General features: G+C 42.7%; 2 protein-coding genes across 4 annotated transcripts in view; both read left to right on the forward strand.

Annotated features, from left to right (window-relative positions):
• LOC119442500 (uncharacterized) overlaps positions 1-14,298 on the forward strand; it is a 121,168-nt gene extending 106,870 nt beyond the window's left edge. For all 3 annotated transcript variants that reach the window (XM_037707399.2, XM_037707401.2, XM_037707400.2), the window contains 4 exons: positions 905-1,210; positions 3,324-3,435; positions 7,723-7,822; positions 9,579-14,298. In XM_037707399.2, coding sequence (XP_037563327.1) covers positions 905-1,210; positions 3,324-3,435; positions 7,723-7,822; positions 9,579-9,660 — 600 coding nt within the window. In that variant the 3' untranslated portion in view covers positions 9,661-14,298. The remainder of the gene's footprint in view (positions 1-904; positions 1,211-3,323; positions 3,436-7,722; positions 7,823-9,578) is intronic.
• Positions 14,299-20,964: 6,666 nt separating this feature from the next.
• Positions 20,965-21,696, forward strand: LOC119440681 (UPF0746 protein DDB_G0281095-like; the record flags this gene model as incomplete). The annotated part of the gene is made up of 3 exons (XM_037705571.1): positions 20,965-21,416; positions 21,452-21,581; positions 21,616-21,696. Coding segments are annotated over exons 1-3 (663 nt in total), but the record flags the coding sequence as incomplete, so codon positions are not given.
• Positions 21,697-22,682: the final 986 nt, after the last annotated feature.

Here is a 22,682-nt window from a genome sequence, read left to right on the forward strand (position 1 = left end):
ATATTTCTATACAGGGTGTCTCAGCTAACATTAGCCAAGCTGTGATTTGTATAACTTGCTAAATTAATTTTTTAATTAGCCAAGTAAATAGTACACCAAGATTATGTTGATGGGGGAAGAGGACAGATGACCGAACACTATATAGGTATAACCCTATATTCTATCAGCTTTTTCCTTATTTCTTTTTCTTTTTCTTTAGGTTTGGCTAATGTTAACTGGGACACCCCTATGAGTGAGACTTGTTTGGTCTATATATATAGAATTCTCCAAATAATAAAAATAATTTTTGTATTTACACGGCAGGTACCAAAAGTACCCTCAAAAGTTTTCTGTCCTGTTGCATTTTTTCATCTGCATATTACAGACGTGGCTGAACAGAATAATGTGAAACTTAGCAGTGTTTTAAGCGTCAGCCTAATTTGTAATGGCCTTATTTCATCTCAATATTTGGAGCGGGAAAGGAAATAGCATGTAAGGAATGCTGTTCACCAGGCTAGTGAAAGGGGGCAATTCAGAGGGCAGTTCAATGCAGGCAGCTTGTCCGTTGTCTCCCTCTACCTGCTCATTACTTGCCCACATTGCCAGACACTTAGTCGACTAAAACATTTTCACCTGCAATTACTGCCAATTATGTCTTCGTGTTTACTGCCAATTATGTCTTCGTGTTAAGAATGAGGACACATACTGTTTCAGAAATGCCCATATAAAGAAAACATAGCCAGGTTCGCACAAACCCATTAATGATGCATATGTCTACTAGGTGCTTATTGTTACATGAGGCGATGCAAATTTTATTATGCTCAAAAATTAGATGTTCAGTATGCAGCTCATTATGTGTGTCATTAGTGGATTGTACTGTACAAAGGTGCAGCTGTTCAATCTGGTAACATTCTGCATGCTGCAGACCAGCACGAAGCCAGCCCAGTGCACGAGCCCTCCAATCAGGCGGGGCTCACAGGAGGAAGCAGCTCCCAAGCGGCCATCTTTCTTCTTCAACCGGCGCAAGAGCTGGCGTCAAAAGAAGGCTGATGGCAGCGGTGAGGCCAAGAAAGAATCCTCCTCAGAGTCCTGGAAGGGCGAGGACTTTGCCACCCGCCAGGCACGGCTTCAGGCCGAAGCAAGAGCAGCGCTGGCGCAAGCCAAGGAGATGGCACGCATGCAGATGGAAGTGGAGCGACAGCAGAAGAAGAAGTCGCCCATTGCCGACATTGTGAGTAATTCTGTGGTGTTTCATTTACTTATTTATTTAGTTACGTACTCTCAGGGCTTTACAGAGAGGAGTAGAAAGAAATACAATACAAATACAAAATACAGATAAACATAAAAAATTATTACAAGAAATGAACATTAATGGGGGACTTGAAATCTTGGTTTGTGATAAAGACAATAGACAAATCTGCTCATTTTTTTTTTGTACAGGGATGACATCTCTAGGTTCGTGTATGGTATGTAGAGATCTTTCCAATGAGAGCTTTCTAGGCATCGCCATAATGATCTCGGGGCTGTTGTAAACATGTGTGAACCACCCTCAAATACACTACACTGCAGAAGCTGCAGCATGTGGCTTTGTACTCGCGTACAACAGTCCAGAGAGAAGGTGTTCTTTGTCCTCTCGATGGAAAGGTCTATAGCGAAAAATATTTGTGGGAGATGGCTGTGCATAAGCCTCTGGCTTATGTACGCACACTTTATAGTTAGTATGGTCTTTGTGAGATCACTATTCCAAAACAGATTTATATATTTTTGGAAAACCCGCCGTGGTTGCTCAGTGGCTATGGTGTTGTGCTGCTGAGCACGAGGTCGCGGGATCGAATCCCGGCCACGGCGGCCGCATTTCGATGGGGGCGAAATGCGAAAACACCCGTGTACTTAGATTTAGGTGCACGTTAAGGAACCCCAGATCGTCCAAATTTCCAAAGTGTCCCACTACGACGTGCGCCTCATTATCAGATCGTGGTTTTGGCACGTAAAACCCCATAATTTAATTTAATTTTTTTATTTATGGAAACAGCTTATGTATTGGAATCTCCTTGCTGTCTGCACACACCTAGTGTGCTGGGAGTAACACACCTGTGTGATGTGTTCCTCCCTAATGCCCTGACTTTCAGTATGATGTGATTAGCAAAGCCTGTTGTGGCACAGGCATGACAGAACGCCTGGCAGGGTTATTATTTTACATACTTGCCTCATGTCTGGGCCGCCAAGGATCATAAACGTCGGGGCCCATGCTGAGTTCTCTGATAAAACTGCGCAAGTTAGGACCAGTTCTATCATTGAGGCTGCCTCCAAAGTGCTTACTATTAGACAGTGTAAAGTTGTGGGAGCTAAGAATGTGCCTAAAATCAGTTCTCAACAAACACATGTTCCTGTGTGCAATTGCATGGACTGTACTAGTGACTCATTTTTTTACACTGTGGCCTTTTATTGTACCTTGATTCCTGGCAGTCCTGCCAAATAACTGAAATAGGCGTGATGTTTTGACTTGTGTGCATTTGGATCATCATCTTCTTTCCTGAATAATCTTGAGACATGTTAAAGAGACTCATCAGCCACAGATTTTGCATCCATTTGCTCTGATTCATTCATAAATTTTTTTTCATTGTGCTGTCTTCTTTGCGCTAAACATGGCAAAACAATGCATTAAAAGCCTTAGGAAAAATAAGTTCATTCGCAGCCACAATTACAAGGACATCATGCAAAAGTGAAGCATATCCTTGTCACTGCCACAGTCAAATGCTAGCACTGACTGTGACTGAAACAGGTTTATGGCAATGGCCTTAATGTATATCACTGTTGTGTCAATGTGACATGAAGTCATGTGTGTCGTCATCTCTACCATAACCATACCAGATATCATGGTTAGAGGTTATGTGTCTATCTATGCTGCTGTATCCTTGTCCTTATGATTAAAACCTTAAGTACAGCATTAGCACCTGACAGTATGGACAGCTACGATTGTAGTCGCAAACATAGATGCCGATGACAAATGTTGCCAGTAAGTAGTCTACTTTTTTAATTTACATTCTTTATTTCATCATTTCACCCATTGAAAGGTGAATAATAGAGATTAAGAAATGTGGTACTGTAGCTACACTCTCTCTTTCACTTTGCTTTGTTTAACAATTAGAAGACTGCCTAATTTGACACATAGAAGCTTATATGCAGTGGCTTGCTTCTATGAAATGGCAGTTTGCTTAGTCTTTGATAGTGGTCAAGTTTATGTTGCATACTAGCGTGATGTGCTTCTGTGTATGCTGGCAGCAGAGGCTGGCGGGCCCCATGGAGTTGAGTTGTATCTGAGCTTGCACATTTCTATATTCCAGGTTGGCATTTCTTTTCCTGACAGTCGTCACCGGCTAAGCCGACAGATGTTGAATGACATGAATGTGGCACAGCTGCAAGTGATTGTCAATGACCTCCACTCACAAATTGAAAGTGAGTATGCCTTACGTCTTCTATACAAATGGCCAGTTTTAAACTTTAGTTATGGTCACATAAGCAAACCTGTTTCTTCTATGCATTGGTTGCTAATACCATCATACCCTGTCAATTCAGTGCCAACCCGAATTATTGGATTGAATCAATTAAAAGGTCTCTACAGACATTTTGACAAGATGAAATTTAACGGTTGACACATAATTCAGACTTGAAAGGGATCGCCTGGAAGTCTGAATAGTTGGTAGTATGAAGTGTTGTGTTCAGCAGGAAATAAGTGACATAAGTGATTATTCTGCAAGGGGCCAACAATGGTGCTTTATACTCGGATGATAACTGTTGGGTATACAGGATCTCGGATTACCTTCTGTGGTTGCTTAGTGGCTATGGTGTTAGGCTGCTGAGCACGAGATTGTGGGATCGAATCCTGGCCATGGTGGCCACATTTCGATGGGGGCGAAATGCAAAAACACCCGTGTACTTGCATTTAGGTACATGTTAAAGAACCCCAGCTGGCCCAAATTATTCTGGAGTCCCCCCACCACAGCGTGCCTCATAATCAGAATAAGATCGTGGTTTTGGCACGTAAAACCCCATAATTTAATATTTTTTTTTACAGTATCTCAGATACTTTCACATTACTGTTTCTAGATGCTTCGGCGTCCTTGAGCCATAGCATGCTTGGCAAGGTGCTAAGCATACTGTCTTATCACAATGCGACATGAATACTAGTCACGCAGATACTGAATAGGAGGGGAGCACTTCACAAGTACACAACATAAAGAAGAGAATTGACTCACACGCTGCACTTGCAACGCATACCAACTTGCCCAGTCATTAAGTTTACTTGACTAGTCATGCAATATCCTGCGAAAATGAAAGTATCTTCAAAAGATATCGTCCTAGAACACTGCCCTAGTTTGTCAACGAATACACTGCATGCACATACACTTGCCTGTGACCTGGTCAGTATGCATCTCAACCATTGTCGCGCTGTCACAATAGATGCACTGAATCAATGCATGCACTGAATATCCATCTCCTGGCAACACAACAGAAGTTAACCGCATTGTGATACCTGAATGTTCACGGGTTTCCTTGCAGCAGTCATTATCCGTAGCTTCCCGCACATAATCACCGCCTTCACCGGCGCAGACATCGAGGGTGCATTAGGTGCCACTTAGAACTGCTTGGTGAAGTTACTCGGCACCAAGTCACTATTTAACATCTAAATGAACAAATGCTGGACCCCTGGAACTCGCGTGACAAACCACAAATGTAGCTTTTACCTTTTTTGCAACTTAACGGCTTAGCTTGATTTGTCCTGTGGCTTTGACATGGTCACTCACTATAGATTGACCAGGCTTCACCTGATTTGGTTTCGAGGAAGCGTTGAAGACAGCGCCAATGGTCATGCCGGCAATGTTATCAAAACCAAACTAGTATTTATGCTCAGCTCGGTGGCCAAAGTAGCATGCGGTTGTGCAGGTGGTGTCTGAACTATCGAATCCTTTACATTGTCTATGGGACCAGTGCAGTGTCGCGAAGCTGTCATAATAATTGATCACACCTTAATTATCAGTGTGTCAATTATCAGTTGGTGACTGTAAGCAAGTTCTCATGCATTTCTGTGCAATGAAAACCTTGCCAGGTCCTAATTTCTCATTCTATGTGACATCTGCGGCAAAGAGGGTGTTTCACATCCACTGCCATGGCTGTGAGCGGCGTTAGCTAACTCTCCCAGGGCTAATCTTGTACACGTACACAAATACCCAAGAAAGTGGACAATAGGATAACCACTGCGGTAGCTTAGTTGAGAAAGCAATGCACGTATAATGCTGAACATGTAGATTTGGCTCCCACCTGCATGAAGTTGTCGCCTGTTCACTTTCATTTTCCTTTTACTTACTACTTCTACTGTTGAATTAAGCATAACAATTAATTTTTCTTATTATATATCCGGTTTAATTGTCTCTTTTCTTTATATGTTTGTAACTAGCAAAAAACTCTATCTTGAAATATCAAGTGACAGTTAATTCTAATGACAGCGAATATGAATTTGGTGGGTAAGTAATCATTACCAAATGAGGAAGTCTATGGCATAATTCTTAGTGATAGCATTGGTGTATACCATCATGCACCGCATCTCACTAAATGTGCTGACCTGTTAGTGGTCACCCGTGCATGCTACATGCTGTCAACACTATCGGGATTTGAGCAGGGGTGACACTTTCATACTTGGCAAACTCATGCAAATTACAGTTAGGGCATGGTGAAGAAGCCTGCATACCGATGTGCTTCACTGCTTCCTGTTCTCATACCTTGGCCAAATATCTAATTTCAGCAACTGGGGTGATTCCATGCCCCAATGATGTCCCAGTATTATGTAGCCAGAAACACTGCTTTGAGGCCATCATCTGATGCAGTTTTGTGTGCATTTACTGCAGTTATGATGTGTTAATTTTCACTTTACACAGCAGCTTGCATTAGAGCAGCTCACTTTAGTTTTGGACTCTTTTCTAACAATCTCCTGGCCCCTTGGAGTTTGAATAAATGAGATCCAGCTATTGAAAATAGGATTAAGGATAGTTTATTGCAGGTGGCCCCTTTAGTCACCTCTGATTTTAAACAAAGCAATCATTATTCGTGATGATGATGGTTGCCAGAGCTGCAATGTATGTCTACCTGGCAAGGTAGCTCAGTGTCTATGGCATGCTGAGCACGAGGTCTTGAGTTTGATCACCAGCCACCGTGGCCACATTTCGATGGGGGGGAAATGCAAAAATGTTCGTGTACTTGTATTTAGGTGCACGTTTAAGAACCCCAGCTGATCAAAATTAATCCAGAGTGCCTCACCATAGCATGCCTCCTAATCTCATCATGCTTTTGCCATGTGAAACCCCAAAATTATTTTTTTTTTCAAGGTGTGTTTATCTCTATTTGTGTAATCTACAACATGACTGGACATGTAAGTTATCATACTGTATGTGTAACTCCCCCATGTGTATTGTGTGTTTCTCCTTCAACATTAGAGGTTTCAAATACAACCCCCAATGCCCCTCCCCCATTCATTCTTTTGAAGTCTATGTGCCTTGCTTGAGTTTTCTATTCCTTCTTACTTCAGTGCTCTGATGCCTTAGCAATTGTCATTTGAGCACCTTGTCATTTTCTCCAAAATACCATCATAGCCTGTATGAACAGTCTTCTATTTATGTGGCCTTGTAGTGTCTAATTTTCCTTGACAAAGCTTTTCTTTACAATACAGAATCTTTGATGTCATATAGGAGAAAAAGTCATTTCAATAAATTGACATTACATCACTTTTAATTTCCGGAACAAGCAGCTTTTTTTGTTTGGAGCTGCATATCCATTATGCATGTGACAATGTCAGCAGTACTGTGATTGCAGCTGGTGTTATACCACTTGCTCCTTTTGCTCTTCTTTTACTTTTTTTTAATTCATTTATACTGTCAACCCTTTGGTAGTGTTATTACAGGAGTGGTGTTTTGAAAATAGCGTGCTCATAAACAACAATAATTGGCAGGAGCAAGAAAACAGTTGGCTAAAATGCAAACAAGCAAAGAAGGAAGAGAAGGCATGCACACTGTATAGTACTAGTAAGCGTAGTGATTCGCATAATATGAACATAAGCAGCTCTCTAAGTTAGAGAATAAATGCAACCGTAAGCACAAATACAATAATGTGAAGCGCGCCATTAAGGAAAAAACATCATATACAAGGATAGGAAAAAAACATCAAAGGATATGCTTACAAGTTCTTCAGAGTGTGTATAAACTACACTGATCTTTGGACTAGTTCAATAAAGTCATCTATTTTATCCTGCTCTAGTATAAGGCGGTCGAGACCATTCCATTCTCGTATGCTTCTAGGGAAAAAGGAATAGTAAAATGTATTGTTGTTGCACAAATATTCTTGAAGTGTGAAATCATGTGTGTGACGTGTTTGTCCTGTTTTCTTAGTTTCAACGTATCATGTGTGGTATTTCTTAAAGCAGTTGTGTAGTAACATATGTAAAAACCTTAGGCGATAAAGTTTAGCTCGACTTTGGTGCGTAGGTAATCCTGCACGACATAATTCTGTCGGGGAATCCAGGCGTCGGTAACGGTTGAAGATAAATCTAACCGCTTTTCGCTGCACGTTTTCAAGCGTATTGATACCATTACTTGTGAATGGGAACCAGATTATATTAGCATATTCTTTTACCACAATATCGGTGTTATGCTAGAAAAAATTTATTACTTTTGTTTTATTTTTTATTGTTCACAGGCCACAATGAAGATCTGGTCAAGTTTTTGCTGGAGAGAGATGACCTTCACATGGAGCAGGACTCCATGCTTGTTGATATTGAAGACATGACACGATACTTGTGAGTAAATGTTTTATTTACTTAAAAAATGTTATGTCTGCTGGTAACTTGTGCAATTAAAACCTTTGTGAGCTATATAGATTTTGTACACTATATAGTTAGGGTAAGGATTTGAAAATATTGAAAACATTTCAAATATGAATTGAATAGTTTTTACTATTCGATTCGTATTCGGTTAGAATATTCACTGTTTGAAACTGTCTATTAGTCATTCTGTTTGAATAATAAGGGATAACAACAGTTTTACCAGTCTACAGTAAGAAAGACTGATGCAAGATGAGACTATTTTGAATGATTTTCCTGCATCATGCCTGCAGTTGTTGCGTAGATTAACCAGCTTCTAAGTGAATGCATGGAGGAGATCACCTATGAACAGTAGTTTCCAGTTGTTAAATAAGCATGTCTCGCTTTAGGGTTCCTATGAATTTATTGTCTTGATTTTTGCAAGGCATTTTACTATTTGGCCAATGTCACCATGTTTGGGTTCCATTAAGTGATGTGTGGCGCTGTAGTAAGGCACTTAGCTCCTTTAACAAGCAGTGCACTACTACATGCATCTGCTGACGTTTACATGCATCATTACTGTCATTGTCATGGTGCACCAGATACGATCACCTTTCTCTTGCTTCTCATTTACAAGTTTCTCAGTCAATCCAGTTGATACTGCTATTAGGCATCAAACAACCCTGTCGTTGCTGCTAAACAGACTCCATGGAATCTGTGTTTCACTTTGTTTAGAAATTTAAAATGTTGAGTATTCGATTCATATTTGGAGGTAGTTCTTTTTCTAATATTTGTATTTGATTCAGTTTAAAGATTTGGTTATTTTAACCTTCCTACGAGCGTGGTACAGCAAAAAGGACAGATTTTTTTGCAACCTTATGCCTACAAAGTAAAAATTAAAGGTTAATTTCAATGTCTGTACCTGCACTCTCACAGTTCAGGGGTGTCACTTTCAATGCAGAAAGGGTGGCTGAACCAATAAAAAAATGTGATTCAAGGAAATTCTGGGCGTGGAAACTTCTTGGGAGCAACTTTTTCAGATTGCATAATTGTGACAAATTTTGACAGAAGGGGCAGCCAAAGCTGCTACAGCAGTACGTGACTATGGATGTTATGCTACGTTGAAAAAGTACACAGAAAGCTGTCTACTGAGAATACCGCTTTAGGTAATGGAAGATATACACCACAAATGCAAATGTAATTCAACTTCTTGCCATAGTTTTCTTAGCTTGCAGTGTTTATTTCAGTCAAATGAAGTTTTCTATATTAAGATTAATAGCATTAAAAAAAATAATGTCATTGCTTTGATGAGCTGCACAATGTTCGGCTGTGTATTTTGTGGGCAGAATTTTCAAGAATATTTATTCATAATTTGAGCATTGCATTCAGTGACTTGTATTGACTTGCATAACTGCAGTCTTTAAAATCTTAGTCGATCTTAGTATTGTATCATACATGGGGCTGAATATGCCTATCGCAGGTTCCACCTAACATCTGGTACACCTTGACATCGGCCACATGTATCTTATTACCATCTTGTTAAAGTTAGGTATAACTAAATCCTAGATAAGTCTATCGCCACGGTGGTGCAGCCTCAACATAGTTACCACCTGCCAGGTTCGACTGCGCTTGTTAAAGCTGACAATGATAAAGACGCTTTGAAGCTCGCAAGCGATTTTTGTAGAGCATATGTTGTGAGAAGCTTCTTTACAAACTTGGGGCTGATCCTGTGGTATCTTGTCTTTTCATATAGGGGAGCCAAGAACATGAGTGCATCCCGTGACGGCTCGTCAATGTCCCTCTCTCAACCAGCAAAGACAATCCCATCGAAATGAAGAGAGGGCCATATACAGCTCTGAAGGATGCTGAGAGGCATGCCTGCATTATTTTCACTGCAATCTGTGTTTTTTACGTAGCAAGCCCCCTTTTCCTTTCTTCAGTTTCTGACTCAAGTCTCGGGAGTCAGTGGCGGCCACTTTAACAGAACTCAAAATTTGTTGTGCAGAGAGCTGGTACTTTTGTGATGTCCTTACTTTGCCCAGTTTTGTGTTTGCTCTTTTGTGTTCGCTGTCTTAAACATGGGTGTGGAGAGGGGCAGGTTTACTTTGTTGGCTGTCAAGGAAACTGTGAGGCAAAGCCAACAGTGATTGACCAGAAAGCATGTTATCAGCATCCTTACTCTTTGGTGCCATGTTTTTTTTGTATTTTTTTCCAATGTTAAGGCCACTGTGCAACAGTGGCAGGCATTAGTCCTTAGTTCTGCATAAACAGCAGTCCTTACTCTTTTTTTTATTTGGAAGCTTCCAGGTCTCCAACATAACTCTTGCTGTTTGTTTCCTTTTCTTCTTTTTTAAAGGAAAGCTTGTAAATTGCTCTCCGTAAGTTCCCAGGGTAGTGTAAGTTAGTGTTTTTACATATTTGGCTACTGCCTTTTTTTTATGCAATGTATTTTTAAGTTACCAGTGTAGTGCGAATTAGTGTTTACTACATGTGTGGGCACTTTATCATTTTCTTGTGCAAGAGAATGTGAAAGCACTGTTTAGTCACTTTTTACATGTCCTTATTCACCAGGGCCATTTACTCGCATGGACATGACCAGGTCACTAGCCTTAGAGGCGCAGTCCCAAAGTAAACCTTTTTGATTGAACGAGAGAGATGTGCCATACTAATTCTGTGCCCATCATAAGGACCACTGCTGGCAAATGGGGCATGCGCTACACTGGGCTCATTTTCCTGAAGCCCCCCTTTCATGTCTTATTGTACATATTATTTGATGTTGTGAAGTGTCCAGTTGTTGCCAGCAGTTCTCAGTGTCAGTGACTTTGTGTTATTTGTGTTTGTGTAAAATGCTCTTTAAAGGGGGGCCTGAAACACCTTTGCATGCAACTCACAACCTTTGAAGCAGGAGTAGAAAGTTCACAGGCGAATTAAAGTAGCTGTTTTAGCTTGTTCGCAATCCACATGAGCAGTAAACATAATGCGTTGTGGACAAGGACAAAGGAGTGACGGGACACACTTAAGTTGTGATTTAGCGCCAAGTTCATCCTCGTCAGCAACACTCTACGTTTACTGTTCGTACACATAGGCTTGGCGTATGACAAAGGCAGCCTTTGTTGTAAAAGGGAATGAAAGGAATGTGTGTCATGGATTGCTATGCTGTCTCTCTGATGAAAGAAGAGAGTTATTCCTGATAACTTAGCAACCTTTGATTCTTGACAGCTTAACATCCCCAAAGAGCTTTCAAAAAAGAGCTAACATCCACAAAGGACTGCTCTAACATATTACATTTTTGCTGAAAGATGTTTCAGGGCCTCTAAACCCATATTGTGGCATATTGTCAAAGGATTGCTTATATTAGTAGATATTGTTGCATACACTTGATGCTATGATTCGAGCCACTCCATGTGTTCCTCACATTTTGCTGCTAGAGCTACTTGTTTCCATACTTCAAAAGCACATCATTACCTTCTCATTACATTCAGGACACTTGGAAATCAAGCGCATTACAGTAGACTCCCCATACAACAAAGATGATGGCTCATTGAGAATTTGTTCTCGCTATTATATAAAGAGTGGCTTAGCTGAATACAATGCACCTCTCAAAAGCTAAGCAAACATTCTTTAATTGACCAGCTTTTCAGTGAATTCATCTTAGCAGGTTTTGTCTTGAAGCGATATATATTCAATATCCTCGTGTATATTCGTGAAGCTTACTGATGATAAATACGATTAGCTTGCCTCTGAAAAGTGGCATTAATATTTTTAGTCTTCACACAGTTTCATTGATTTATGCACGGTTTTTTCGTATAAAGTCCTTAAAACCCCTTCTTCATGGCTCTATTGCGGGACTTGGTTACAAGTGGCTAAGGTTTGAGAACTGCTGTGCAGCAGTACTACAAGGTGAGGCAACAAAAACCTTGCTCGGGCTTCTCTGAATGCCCCAATCATTGCTGGGGAAGGACTGTTTTGCTTGTTGCAAAGATTCTAGAACTTCTTGTGGACAAGCATTTTAGAGCGTCTGACCTTCTCGAGCTTTCAACTTATTTGAAACAGACGCAACTGACAATGTAGTAAGCTTTAATTTTATTTTGGTCTCGTGCTTATCTATGTTTTAGAACACTGCCCTGTTTTACACTGCACTTGATGCCAGTGGATGTACTAAATGTAACTCCAACACAACTGAAGACTATGTAATCTCCATGTATAATGGGTTGTTGCTTCTGGTTTACTGCATTTCTTGTAGAGGGCACAGTACTCATGGTATACTGCTAGACTTGTTATTTACACACTTATTCCAGGTTTTGTCTGGGAGTAGGTGGCTGGCGCAGTGTGTGTTTACTGGCTGTTGTGCTACACTGAAAGCCAAGCTAGGACATTTAACCTCCGTTGTACAGTACGTATATTTGGAGTTATCCCATAATATTCAGCGTACTTTAACGAAGTCCTTGTACAGTACGTACGCTCGGAGTTATTCTGCAAGTTTCAGCATATTTTACCACTTTCATCCTTTGATTTTGTAGTGCTCTGAAGTGCCATGGAAACAGCATCTGCATAATTCGCTGTAAATCGCGTAACATATTTTTCTGTCCCTTCTAGCTGCAGCCCTTAAATGAAAGTGAGGCTTCACGAGTGCGAGCAGTTCCTTCAGAAGTGTAGCGGAGTGGTCGAATCTCAGCATTTTTTGGAGCGTACAAAAAATAGTTGAGTAGCAAGTGTGTGCCAGCAAAATGCGTGAACTGACATTGTGACTTGTTAGGGAAGTATGACTCAGCACCAGGAATTAACTGTCTGCACAGGCACTAAAAAGGCAAAAAAAAGGCAGTTTTCTTTGCCTTCAGAAGCAATGAAGTCACAGTAAGCAACAGTCATTTACAACCTGTGTTACAATCATTTTTGGAATTTGTGCACTAAGCCTTTTCTACACTGTATTTCAAGTGCACATAGCCTTCTTCATGAGAAGCCTCTTGTGTTGCATTTGTGCCAGTGCAAGTGACAAAGACACCACCAAAGTTTTAATATGGCAGAATAGTCCTTACCCTCACTTCGTGAGCATCTTTGGATTTGTGTTAAGTGCTGCAGATAAAATAGACTCCATAAAAAAAGAAACACAAGCAACTTGAAGTACTCAAGAGGGTGTGCGCCCATTTACTGAGTTTGTATATCAACTTTCTACGCAAGTGAAACAAAGAATTCCACTACCAGCAACTACTAGTGCATGTTCAGTGTGAACATCGCTAACAGGACAAGCAGAACACAGAAAGAGTGGATCATATGCACCCCTTGACCTCTGCACTGTGCTGGTCATTGTCAAATAAGCTCCGACGGGATGCTGACTGGTGTCTACCAGACTCCTGCTTTTATTTTGGCACTCCTGTGCGTGTTTAACAGGTGTACAGAGAAGCAGCCTACTACAGTGATGCTTGAGCCACTTGTGTGTTTGTATGAGGCTTCTCCTCCTGTACTAATGATGTGCTTTCGCGTACTCCACACTTAGTGCCATTTGTGAGAGCACAGCCCTGCTGCTTGCGCTGCTGTGTGACACATCGTTTGTACACATTTAATACCTCCTGTACTCATTCCCTAAGCTTTGGGATGCTTTCTCCTTATGTGTGCTTGCCGAACGTCCTTCTATGGGTGGTTGTGTGCTGCTGTGTGGACAACATAGAAAAGGGCATTCGTCTTGCTTCTTAAAAGATGTTGCGTTATGCGTGAGTCAATGACCACTGTTCAGTTTTGTTGAGCATTGTGCTGATTTTCTTGTCTGCTGCTTTGTTTCCTTGAATGGGCATTGGATCTTTGCATGGCAGATGTGCTTCACTTTCACGTGCAAGGTCCTTACATGTGGTCTCATAGGTCTGACCACTGCAGCCTCCTTGATATATTGACTTCTGCTTTTAGTAAAAGGTGTCGTCTAAGTAAACATCGACAAAACATGGAGTGTGCACTGTTTCTTTGCACGAGTGCAAGCTGCATAGGTAATTGACATCTGCTGTGCTACTGCAAGTTCTGTACTGAATGTGTAGCACCTGTCTGTGCATGTTTAAGTTCACCTGCATTTTTAATATGTTAACAGCTTCGACACAATAGTGTTGTGGCATAAAGTCATCGGCAAAGGCAGCAAGCAGTTATGCCACTCCTTGTTCCGCATTTTGTGAGTTGTTTCAGCGGCATTGTGGGAAGGTTCTCCATGTGCAGTTATTGTGTTCACCTGTACTTGATTTCTATTTATTATTAAGCCAAGTGAGCGGACCACTCGTGAAAGGGTCCATATTTCTTTTGAATGCTCTCGTCTGCATAGTGTGTATATGGCTAGGGCACAAGAGCAGGAGAGTATGTGCCGCCGGTTCATTTTCATGCAGTAAAGTATGCCTATGGACAAGAAAGAGCTTTGTTGATGTGCCCGCCCTGTGGCATGTGCACGTGTATGGCGGCCTAAAAGCTGTGGAATCAATAAACGTACCTTTAATTTAGGACTGAAGTGTTTTGAAGTACATTCTTTTTGCCTAATAAAAGAGTACTGAGACATATTTTCGAAGTTCTAGAAGCTCTGCCATGTGCTTCTTGCACACAAAAGGATGACACTTAGTAAGTGTGAAGATTGGGAAACACCTGGAAGATACATTAATGTGACGCTAAAGCTGGGACCTTCAACATTAACATGGCATCATGATAGAGAGCAAGATTTGCTGATGTGTCGCAACAAGGCTTGGTATGATGACGTTGCTCATAAAAACAAGTAAACAAGAGTGCCATAGCGCTTTCCTTTTGGCTGTGCTTGCCTGTGGCAGCTACAACGATCGCAGGAACGAATTGGGCCAATGCATCATGACATCACATGGCGTGTGCACCTCAAGTGTACTGAAACTGGTTTGTGGAAACAAGTAAATTATGTATATTACTCCTGCTTCTCTGACAGTTGTCAGTATTTTTCTTTTGGTTTAGAGCTCTCAGGACCTTCGTTTCACCCATCTGCCAGTGCTGTGAGAGGAGGCTTGGTAAGGTAGAAAAGGCGCGAGAGCTAAACAGGGGTGGCAAAGCCGCCTTGATGTTCTCACACCAGCATACCGTTACGTCACGGATTTAGACGATGACTTCTTGGGCTTAGCTAACTGGTCCTTTTTTTTTTTACTGCTTGATGGATTGCATCGCAATCTACGGAAGCGAAACATCCAACTGAGGAAGTTTCCAGAATTTCTACTGAGCCATGGGCAGCCCAAATACGAGAACGTAAACTGAAGTCCATGACTTCATGCTGACGTACTATTGCTGGAGTTATCGCTGGAAATTTTGAAAAAAAATTAAAGTTCATTTTCTTTGCGAAAATAACAAATAAGGTTTTGAATCAACACTTAACAGCCTATGTATGATTAACTGTAGTTCTTTTGCGTCTTCATTTTCTTTGCGAAAATAACAAATAAGGTTTTGAATCAACACTTAACAGCCTATGTATGATTAACTGTAGTTCTTTTGCGTCTTATCTTTAAGGCAGGAAAATTGCAAAGGCTGCCATTTGCACACGGCCTGTAGAAACGAAAAACAAATCGTTAAATGTATACTGTATTAACGTCGCAGATAGGTGCAGTCGTAATTAGCCTGCTTTGGGCTTAGGGTATTGGAGACAGTAAAGAAAACTTGCACAGGTGTGGTAGTAACTGAGTATGGAGATGATTGGGAGATTCGTGTGGATGAAGGTAAGGGATAACAGCGGGATTAGAAAATTATTTGGTAAAGTGTACAAATAGAAGAAAAAAACCATTTAAGACCTCACGACTTCTTGCCCAGAGCTACAGACCACCATCATTGGTTCTTTATTCTATGCCACCATTTCACTGGAAAGGTAAGCATTACTGTGTCAAGAAATTTTTTCTTTTGTTTTTTTTTTCTTTATTTTTAATGAGTACGAAACAAGAGTTCGACAACATTTCAAAGAAAAAGAAAGAGAAGACGGGACATATCAAATTTCAGGAAGGAGAAATTGGGAAAATACACGTTCCTGGATGAGATATTTCAGGAATTTTCGAAACTTCAGGAATTCTCAGGAATTCTAGGTGAGCAATTAATTCCGGATACGACAAATTGCAAAAGAGGAAGAACACGAAGGAACAGACCGTATATTTTGTCTCCACTTTGTCACCCCGGATGCCCCAGACGCTACGAACGCCAACATGCATTGGCTGAAATGCAGCGCCTCCCATGTCCTGACCGGTACGTCGAAGACACTCATTCCTGGTACATTGCTAGCGGGGAGAATATACAGGGACACCACGCATTGCAGTGAATGTAAACATATGGCCCCCGAGATCAGGTAACGCGCGGTCTCCGAATTTCAGAGGCCATGGTATACCAAGTGTCTAGAGGCAATGCTAGAGTAGACGGCGTCTATATTGAAGAGTAAGGAGACGACAACATGAAACTAATGTGGTCGGTAGCAGTTGTCATTAACCCGCTTGGAAGGGTCGGGAATCTAGATGCTCCGTCCATCGTTTGTGTTGCCGAGGAACGTTGGGAGGACAGCGCGAGCAGAATGTGGTAGTAGGTGCATGCACGCGGCCGGTATCTTTGACTTCATTTATATTTAGGATGCAGCTGAAGAGGGTTCCTCACGTTGGTAGTGTGGCCACAAGAAGCACGTGTTCAGGCTGTGAAGAAGAACATCCGGAGGTAGCGAACGATGCCGAGCATTGTATCCTGGTCCTTGGGCATTTCAGTTACTAAGCACTTCTGTTGGTGAAAGCGGGGAACGTGAAAGAAAGAAAAAAAAAAAAAAAAGTCACAACAAATTAGTGTTTACGTCGGGGCGTTTGAACGTGCATTACTGCCGTATATCGAATTTGGAAATGTTGCCTGTCATGCGGCATGTTTTCGCGTGGACGTTCGATCGATGCATGGACACTTTGCTTGTGTTTCGGTCGAGTGATTGTGGTATTTGGCAACAAAAGGAAAACCGCGAGAACTGCGCGGTTATCAACTGATGCATTTTTTCTGCAGATGATAACTTGCATGCAGACATATAGACGAACCAGCGGCTCTAATTAACTAACATCTATAGTTACGTTCGCTCATATTTTGATGAGAAAGCGTGAGATTGCCAATTGAGCGAAAAAGCCGGCGGCGTCTGTAGAGCGAAACGGCGCCTACATTCCCATTGGCTGCGGGTGCGCTCGTGATGCTGGCTCGCGCTTCCTGGCTCGGGCAGTACGTTTACCGCTATGGAGTCTGAAGCATCTACATCGTCGGCGGCCGCAACCTCGGAAGTAGCGAAACATGGCCGTCCACGCCAGTTCACCGCAAACGGAGTAAGGGAGCGGAAGAACACAGCAAAACGAGCGATGAGGCAGGCAGCGAAATCCACCATCGTCGTCAACTCACGGTCAGGCGGAACGAGCATTAACGCAACATTACTCGCAGCGCAAAAATCGAAGGACCACTCAGCGGCGTTCAATTGGACATTAATGCTTTCGCATTCAGAACTCATAAGAAGTGCTTATATAGGTGTCCTCGGATTTTTTCTATTGCTTGCAGCGTGATGGCTTATTTAACAGTTAATAAAGCGCCAGAAGAAATTTCGATAATTTGAGCGTTTCGCCATATACACATAATCGATCAGAGCTCAAGGACAGAACGAAAATGTAATGCGTTGTTCCAGGGTTTCACGAGAGATCACATGCTGGCGCGGCTCGCGCCTGTGTGAATTTTCATGGTGAATGGAACTCGTCATAATGGAGACAGGCGCTTGGCAGGTACCGAGCAAAAATGTAATTTGCCAATTGCCTAATGAGACATTGGCTGTGTATGTATATTGATTTGTATCGAGTCTATCGACGCGTCTTCAGCAGTGCTGGTGGAGAACAACATGACACGCGTCTGAAGAACCGCCTTGATTGCAGCCATACATTACACAAGCTTATCCCTGTATCGAACTTAATGTTTGCCTACAGGGCTATACTTTGAGAGACGATTTTCTTTAGTGCACATCCAGCTCATTTCAAGAATAAATGACAGTTAATTGCCAATCTAGTTAAGTTATTCAGTTTTCTCGCTAATTCTCGCCAACTAAGCAAGCGCAGAACTTCCCCCAGCATGGTGATGCTACTGGGCACTCTCGCGTACTTCAAGCAACTTCGAGCATTTGCTTTCACAGGCGACATCTAGTACACCGTATTCGCGACTGCCCTAAATTAGAGACAGCCCATGTGCATAGCCATAAATTTATAGAAAAAAAAATCGTCAAAGCTGGCTTTTCTGCAAAAACAGCATGCGTGCGGGGTAGCCAGGTCTTCTCCCAGCTTAGTTATTATTATTATTATTATTATTATTATTATTATTATTATTATTATTATTATTATTATTATTATTATTATTATTATTTTGAAAACGAGATTATCTGAATATTGGAAGCAGCTCTCTGAGTGCAACCGATGACGATGCCAAGGTCACCGTTAATGATCACCGATAACGTTGCCATGGCAACGGCAATCACAAAAAATAAATGAACAATAAATAAAATCATCAGCCGTGCTCAAACGCGGGCTAAATCGAACCTAATATTGACGCTCAACCGATTATAGCATGAGGCATATGTGCACCCGCTGAGAGGGCCTAGTGCCGTTCGACGCAGCGTGCTAAGAGAGCAGGTGCCTCACCGGAGAACGGCGAGCTCATCGCTCAGCAGTTAAGTCACGGGACCAATCGGGCGTGGTGCCAATGGTGAGCGGGAGCGTCCGCATCTCTGTCCCTTATTGCAACGCTTCGGGGTTTTCGCACTCGCGAAGTGCCCTGCGGCCTAATATTCACCACTCCCGAGGCTGCGCCTCTCTTTTCTACAAACGTTTGTCTGGTCGTGCGTAAATATGCAAACAAATTGAACTTGTGATGTCGCGCAACCGTCGTTGTGGTTCTTGTTTGGTGGGGCTTACCTCGATGCTAGCTGTCAATGGTTCGACGTCCTTCGTTATATCTTCACCGAATAGCTCCTGCGCAAGTTTATCAATCAATCAATCAATCAATCAATCAATCAATCAATCCTTATTTTATGTGCACAGGAATAACCGGATATCTAAATATTGTCGCACAGAGAACCAAGAACAAGAAAATGTAATAATAATAATAATAATAATAATAATAATAATAATAATAATAATAATAATAATAATAATAATAATAATAAAATAATAATAATAATAATAATAATAATAATAATAATAATAATGATGGTGAATGGGCTTGAGAGAAATTAAGTATGCTTGGTAAACAAAAACAAGCAAGCAAACAGAGAGACAAAAAATAGAGATGTAGGTTTTCATATGTGCTGACAAAAGCTTAACAATACGCCATTTACTTTCCTGCACAAAATGCATGCGGCGTTGGTGACTGTTGCCGGAGTCTCTGATATAAATAGGCACTTGGTGCCGCAGCTAAACGTCGCCTCCCTTCCCTCCCCCCCCCTCCCCCACGGCCTTTCGCGCGTCGGAAGAAGGCGCGTTTGCTCTACATATATGGTGATTGTAAAGGAGGAAAGAGACGCCTACTTCTGCAGCCCTTAAGGGAGCACGGCGCAGAACGCGCGTTTGTTCTCCGCCGTGGGTTCACTCCCCGTGAAAGCGCGCGTCCCTCGCCCCCTTTCACTCGCACATACAGCGTTCGGCGCGCGGCGACGATTTCATCCCCATTGACGTCATACGGAACCTCACGGCGACGGCGACGGCAACGGCGACGACGACGGCGTCGCCGACGGCAGAAATCTGCTTTGGAGTGTCCATATAATTGCTATCGCAATAAAAATAGAAGCATGAAGTTGACAAATCCCTAACCCTGCACAAAATACCGATATTGCACTTGTGTAAACTTCAAACTGTCTCTATTATAGAGCCTGTAAGCTAAAAATTTTATTATGAATTTACAGCTTAGGTGAAATTGTCACGATGTTCACGAGGGATTTGCAACAGTGTTACAATTAAGCGGTATACTTGTGAGCGGTGTATAATACTGCAATTTTGTCCGCTTTAGATGTAACAATAGGTACATTTTACAAAATTATTATATCATTCATTATTGCTCAGTTACAGTGTTGTAAACTTGTCACTTGATACTTTTTAAATTTTGTATTTTTTTAAGAATATTTCTATAAAGATGTATAGAATAAATTGAAAATCCACTTCATACAGTTACTAGATTTCAACTTTTTTTTTTAAATTCAACAAACCCCATCAATGTCGATACATTGGTTGCCGAGAAAAATGATTTCTCCGTTTCCATGCATTATGATATGGGAGCTCCCGAGCTGTAGCTTCTTCTTACTATCGCCATTATCGGTTCTCCAAAGGAACGAAACAAGCACTTACTGGTATCGCTTTGACGATCCATTTTGAGACATCAATGTAACATTTCGTGATCTGTCTTCGAAACTCTTCCATATTCTGCAAGAATAAAACAAGGCAACTTCTTGGACGAAGTATTTTGCAGCAGGAAACAACGTTCGTTGAGCAATTGATCAATAACCAGGAACAGATGATGTAACATAGAAAGGGTGCAAGCGTCCTTATTTTAAACAAAGATTAGATACCACGCGTTCTTTATTTGATCGAAACCATGTGGATCATCACTGAAGATTAACAGCATTTGTTCTTGGTTGTTTCTGGAATACTGGCGATTTACTTCTGCCGTATAACAGTTCAGGTGTTCGCTTTTATCGTATACATCCGCGTATCATGAGGCATATGTTACATCAGGAGAGTGGAAAGTCGGCCTTGTTGGTAATGCGTAATTAGACGGATAGCACGCGGACGCAAGACGGACAGAAGAGGAGTCACTCAGCGCGGACTTACGATAAATGTATAGAAAAAAAGGCACGCCTTTTTTTTTTTTTTTTCTTGATGCAAAGTTTCTTTGCTTACTTTCCTGGGTTTGGCGTGGCTGCCTAACTGTTGGGTTGGTCGCTATTTCGCAGAATATATTCGTGGATTTATTGTCACGAAGTTAACAAGCGATGCCTTGGGAAAACGGTGTTCCTTTAATAATGGTTGTCACTCGGAGAGCGCGCGTTCCACTACGCAAGTTCGTCGTTCTCGTTCCAGTGGCCGGTGGCCGCAGGTGCCAGCCTATCTCTCGTCAATATATACGCAGGGTATATGAAAGTACCCATGAAGTGGCCCTTGCATGCTGACCAAGTACAGCAGCAGCAGCAGCAGCAGCAGCAGCAGCAGCAGCAGCAGCAGCAGCAGCAGCAGCAGCAGCAGCAGCAGCAGCAGCAGCAGCAGCAGCAGCAGCAGCAGCAGCAGCAGCAGCAGCAGCAGCAGCAGCAGCAGCAGCAGCAGCAGCAGCAGCAGCAGCAGCAGCAGCAGCAGCAGCAGCAGCAGCAGCAGCAGCAGCAGCAGCAGCAGCAGCAGCAGCAGCAGCAGCAGCAGCAGCAGCAGCAGCAGCAGCAGCAGCAGCAGCAGCAGCAGCAGCAGCAGCAGCAGCAGCAGCAGCAGCAGCAGCAGCAGCAGCAGCAGCAGCAGCAGCAGCAGCAGCAGCAGCAGCAGCAGCAGCAGCAGCAGCAGCAGCAGCAGCAGCAGCAGCAGCAGCAGCAGCAGCAGCAGCCAAGCAGCCAGCAGCAGCAGCAGCAGCAGCAGCAGCAGCAGCAGCCAGCACAGCAGCAGCAGCAGCAGCAGCAGCAGCAGCAGCAGCAGCAGCAGCAGCAGCAGCAGCAGCAGCAGCAGCAGCAGCAGCAGCAGCAGCAGCAGCAGCACAGCAGCAGCAGCAGCAGACAGCAGCAGCAGCAGCAGCAGCAGCAGCAGCAGCAGCAGCAGCAGCAGCAGCATCAGCAGCAGCAGCAGCAGCAGCAGCAGCAGCAGCAGCGCCAGCAGCAGCAGCAGCAGCAGCAGCAGCAGCAGCAGCAGCAGCAGCAGCACGGCAGCAGCAGCAGCAGCCGCAGCAGCAGCGCAGCGCAGCAGCACAGGCAGGCCGCAGCAGCAGCGCGCAGCAAGCAGCACAGACAGCAGCAGCTAGCAGCAGCAGCATATTGGCGTTACAGTTAGTTTCTTAACAAAGCATCGCTTTATGCATTGAAGCACATTAACTGGAACGCCAATGCATTTCTCCGCAAAGTTCGGGAATTAATATCCCGAAACTGGCGTCATCCCGAGAATTCGTTCCAGGTGGATCCCTCTTGCGAACTCCACGGCTACAATTTGTAGATTACAATATGGGTCATCAGGTAATTAGTTGAAAACTTAATTAGTGAATTTTTATTAATTAGTCGATTATGCCTTTCACTTTTTTGCGCAAGTAATGTCCGCCGAGTCGAGTAGACCGGCTCATTAACTAGAATTGGGCTATCTTCCCCAGGTAAACTTTAAGAATTTTTGAAAGTGTTCGCTGAAACACCCTGTATAATGTCGTCCTATCGACATCGATCCGGCGACCTCGTGCTTAGCAGCCAAACACCCTACGTAAAACCTGAACGGACAAGGTATATTGGTGAGCCTACGTAAAACCTGGACATACAACCGATATACCTAAAGCACACCGATCGGTTGTTAGAGTGGTGGTTTATATTTCACAGATTTCTTGAGTTACTTTAACTTCTTTGAGCCATTCGGCGTGTGCTCCTGTGGGTGTGCCCGTTCTTGGACAATCCTCCATAGTGAACATGTACCACGGTGACACAATTGCGGCACACGATTCCTAAGTGTTGCTTTATGCATGTCGTACTTTACTGTGCACAGTACAGCTGTTGTCACCATTCCTCCCCTCGACGAGCATCATGCATCGCCTTCGACCTTGTGACGTCACTGCGTAGACGTAGCGCACTGTGAATCCACCTGATTTGGAGTTTGAATTTCGGCATAGCTTGTGAGCGATGAAGTGCGTAAACATA

This window comes from Dermacentor silvarum, chromosome 2 (genome assembly GCF_013339745.2).
Source record: "Dermacentor silvarum isolate Dsil-2018 chromosome 2, BIME_Dsil_1.4, whole genome shotgun sequence".
In the NCBI taxonomy this organism is placed as follows: Eukaryota; Metazoa; Arthropoda; class Arachnida; order Ixodida; family Ixodidae; genus Dermacentor; species Dermacentor silvarum.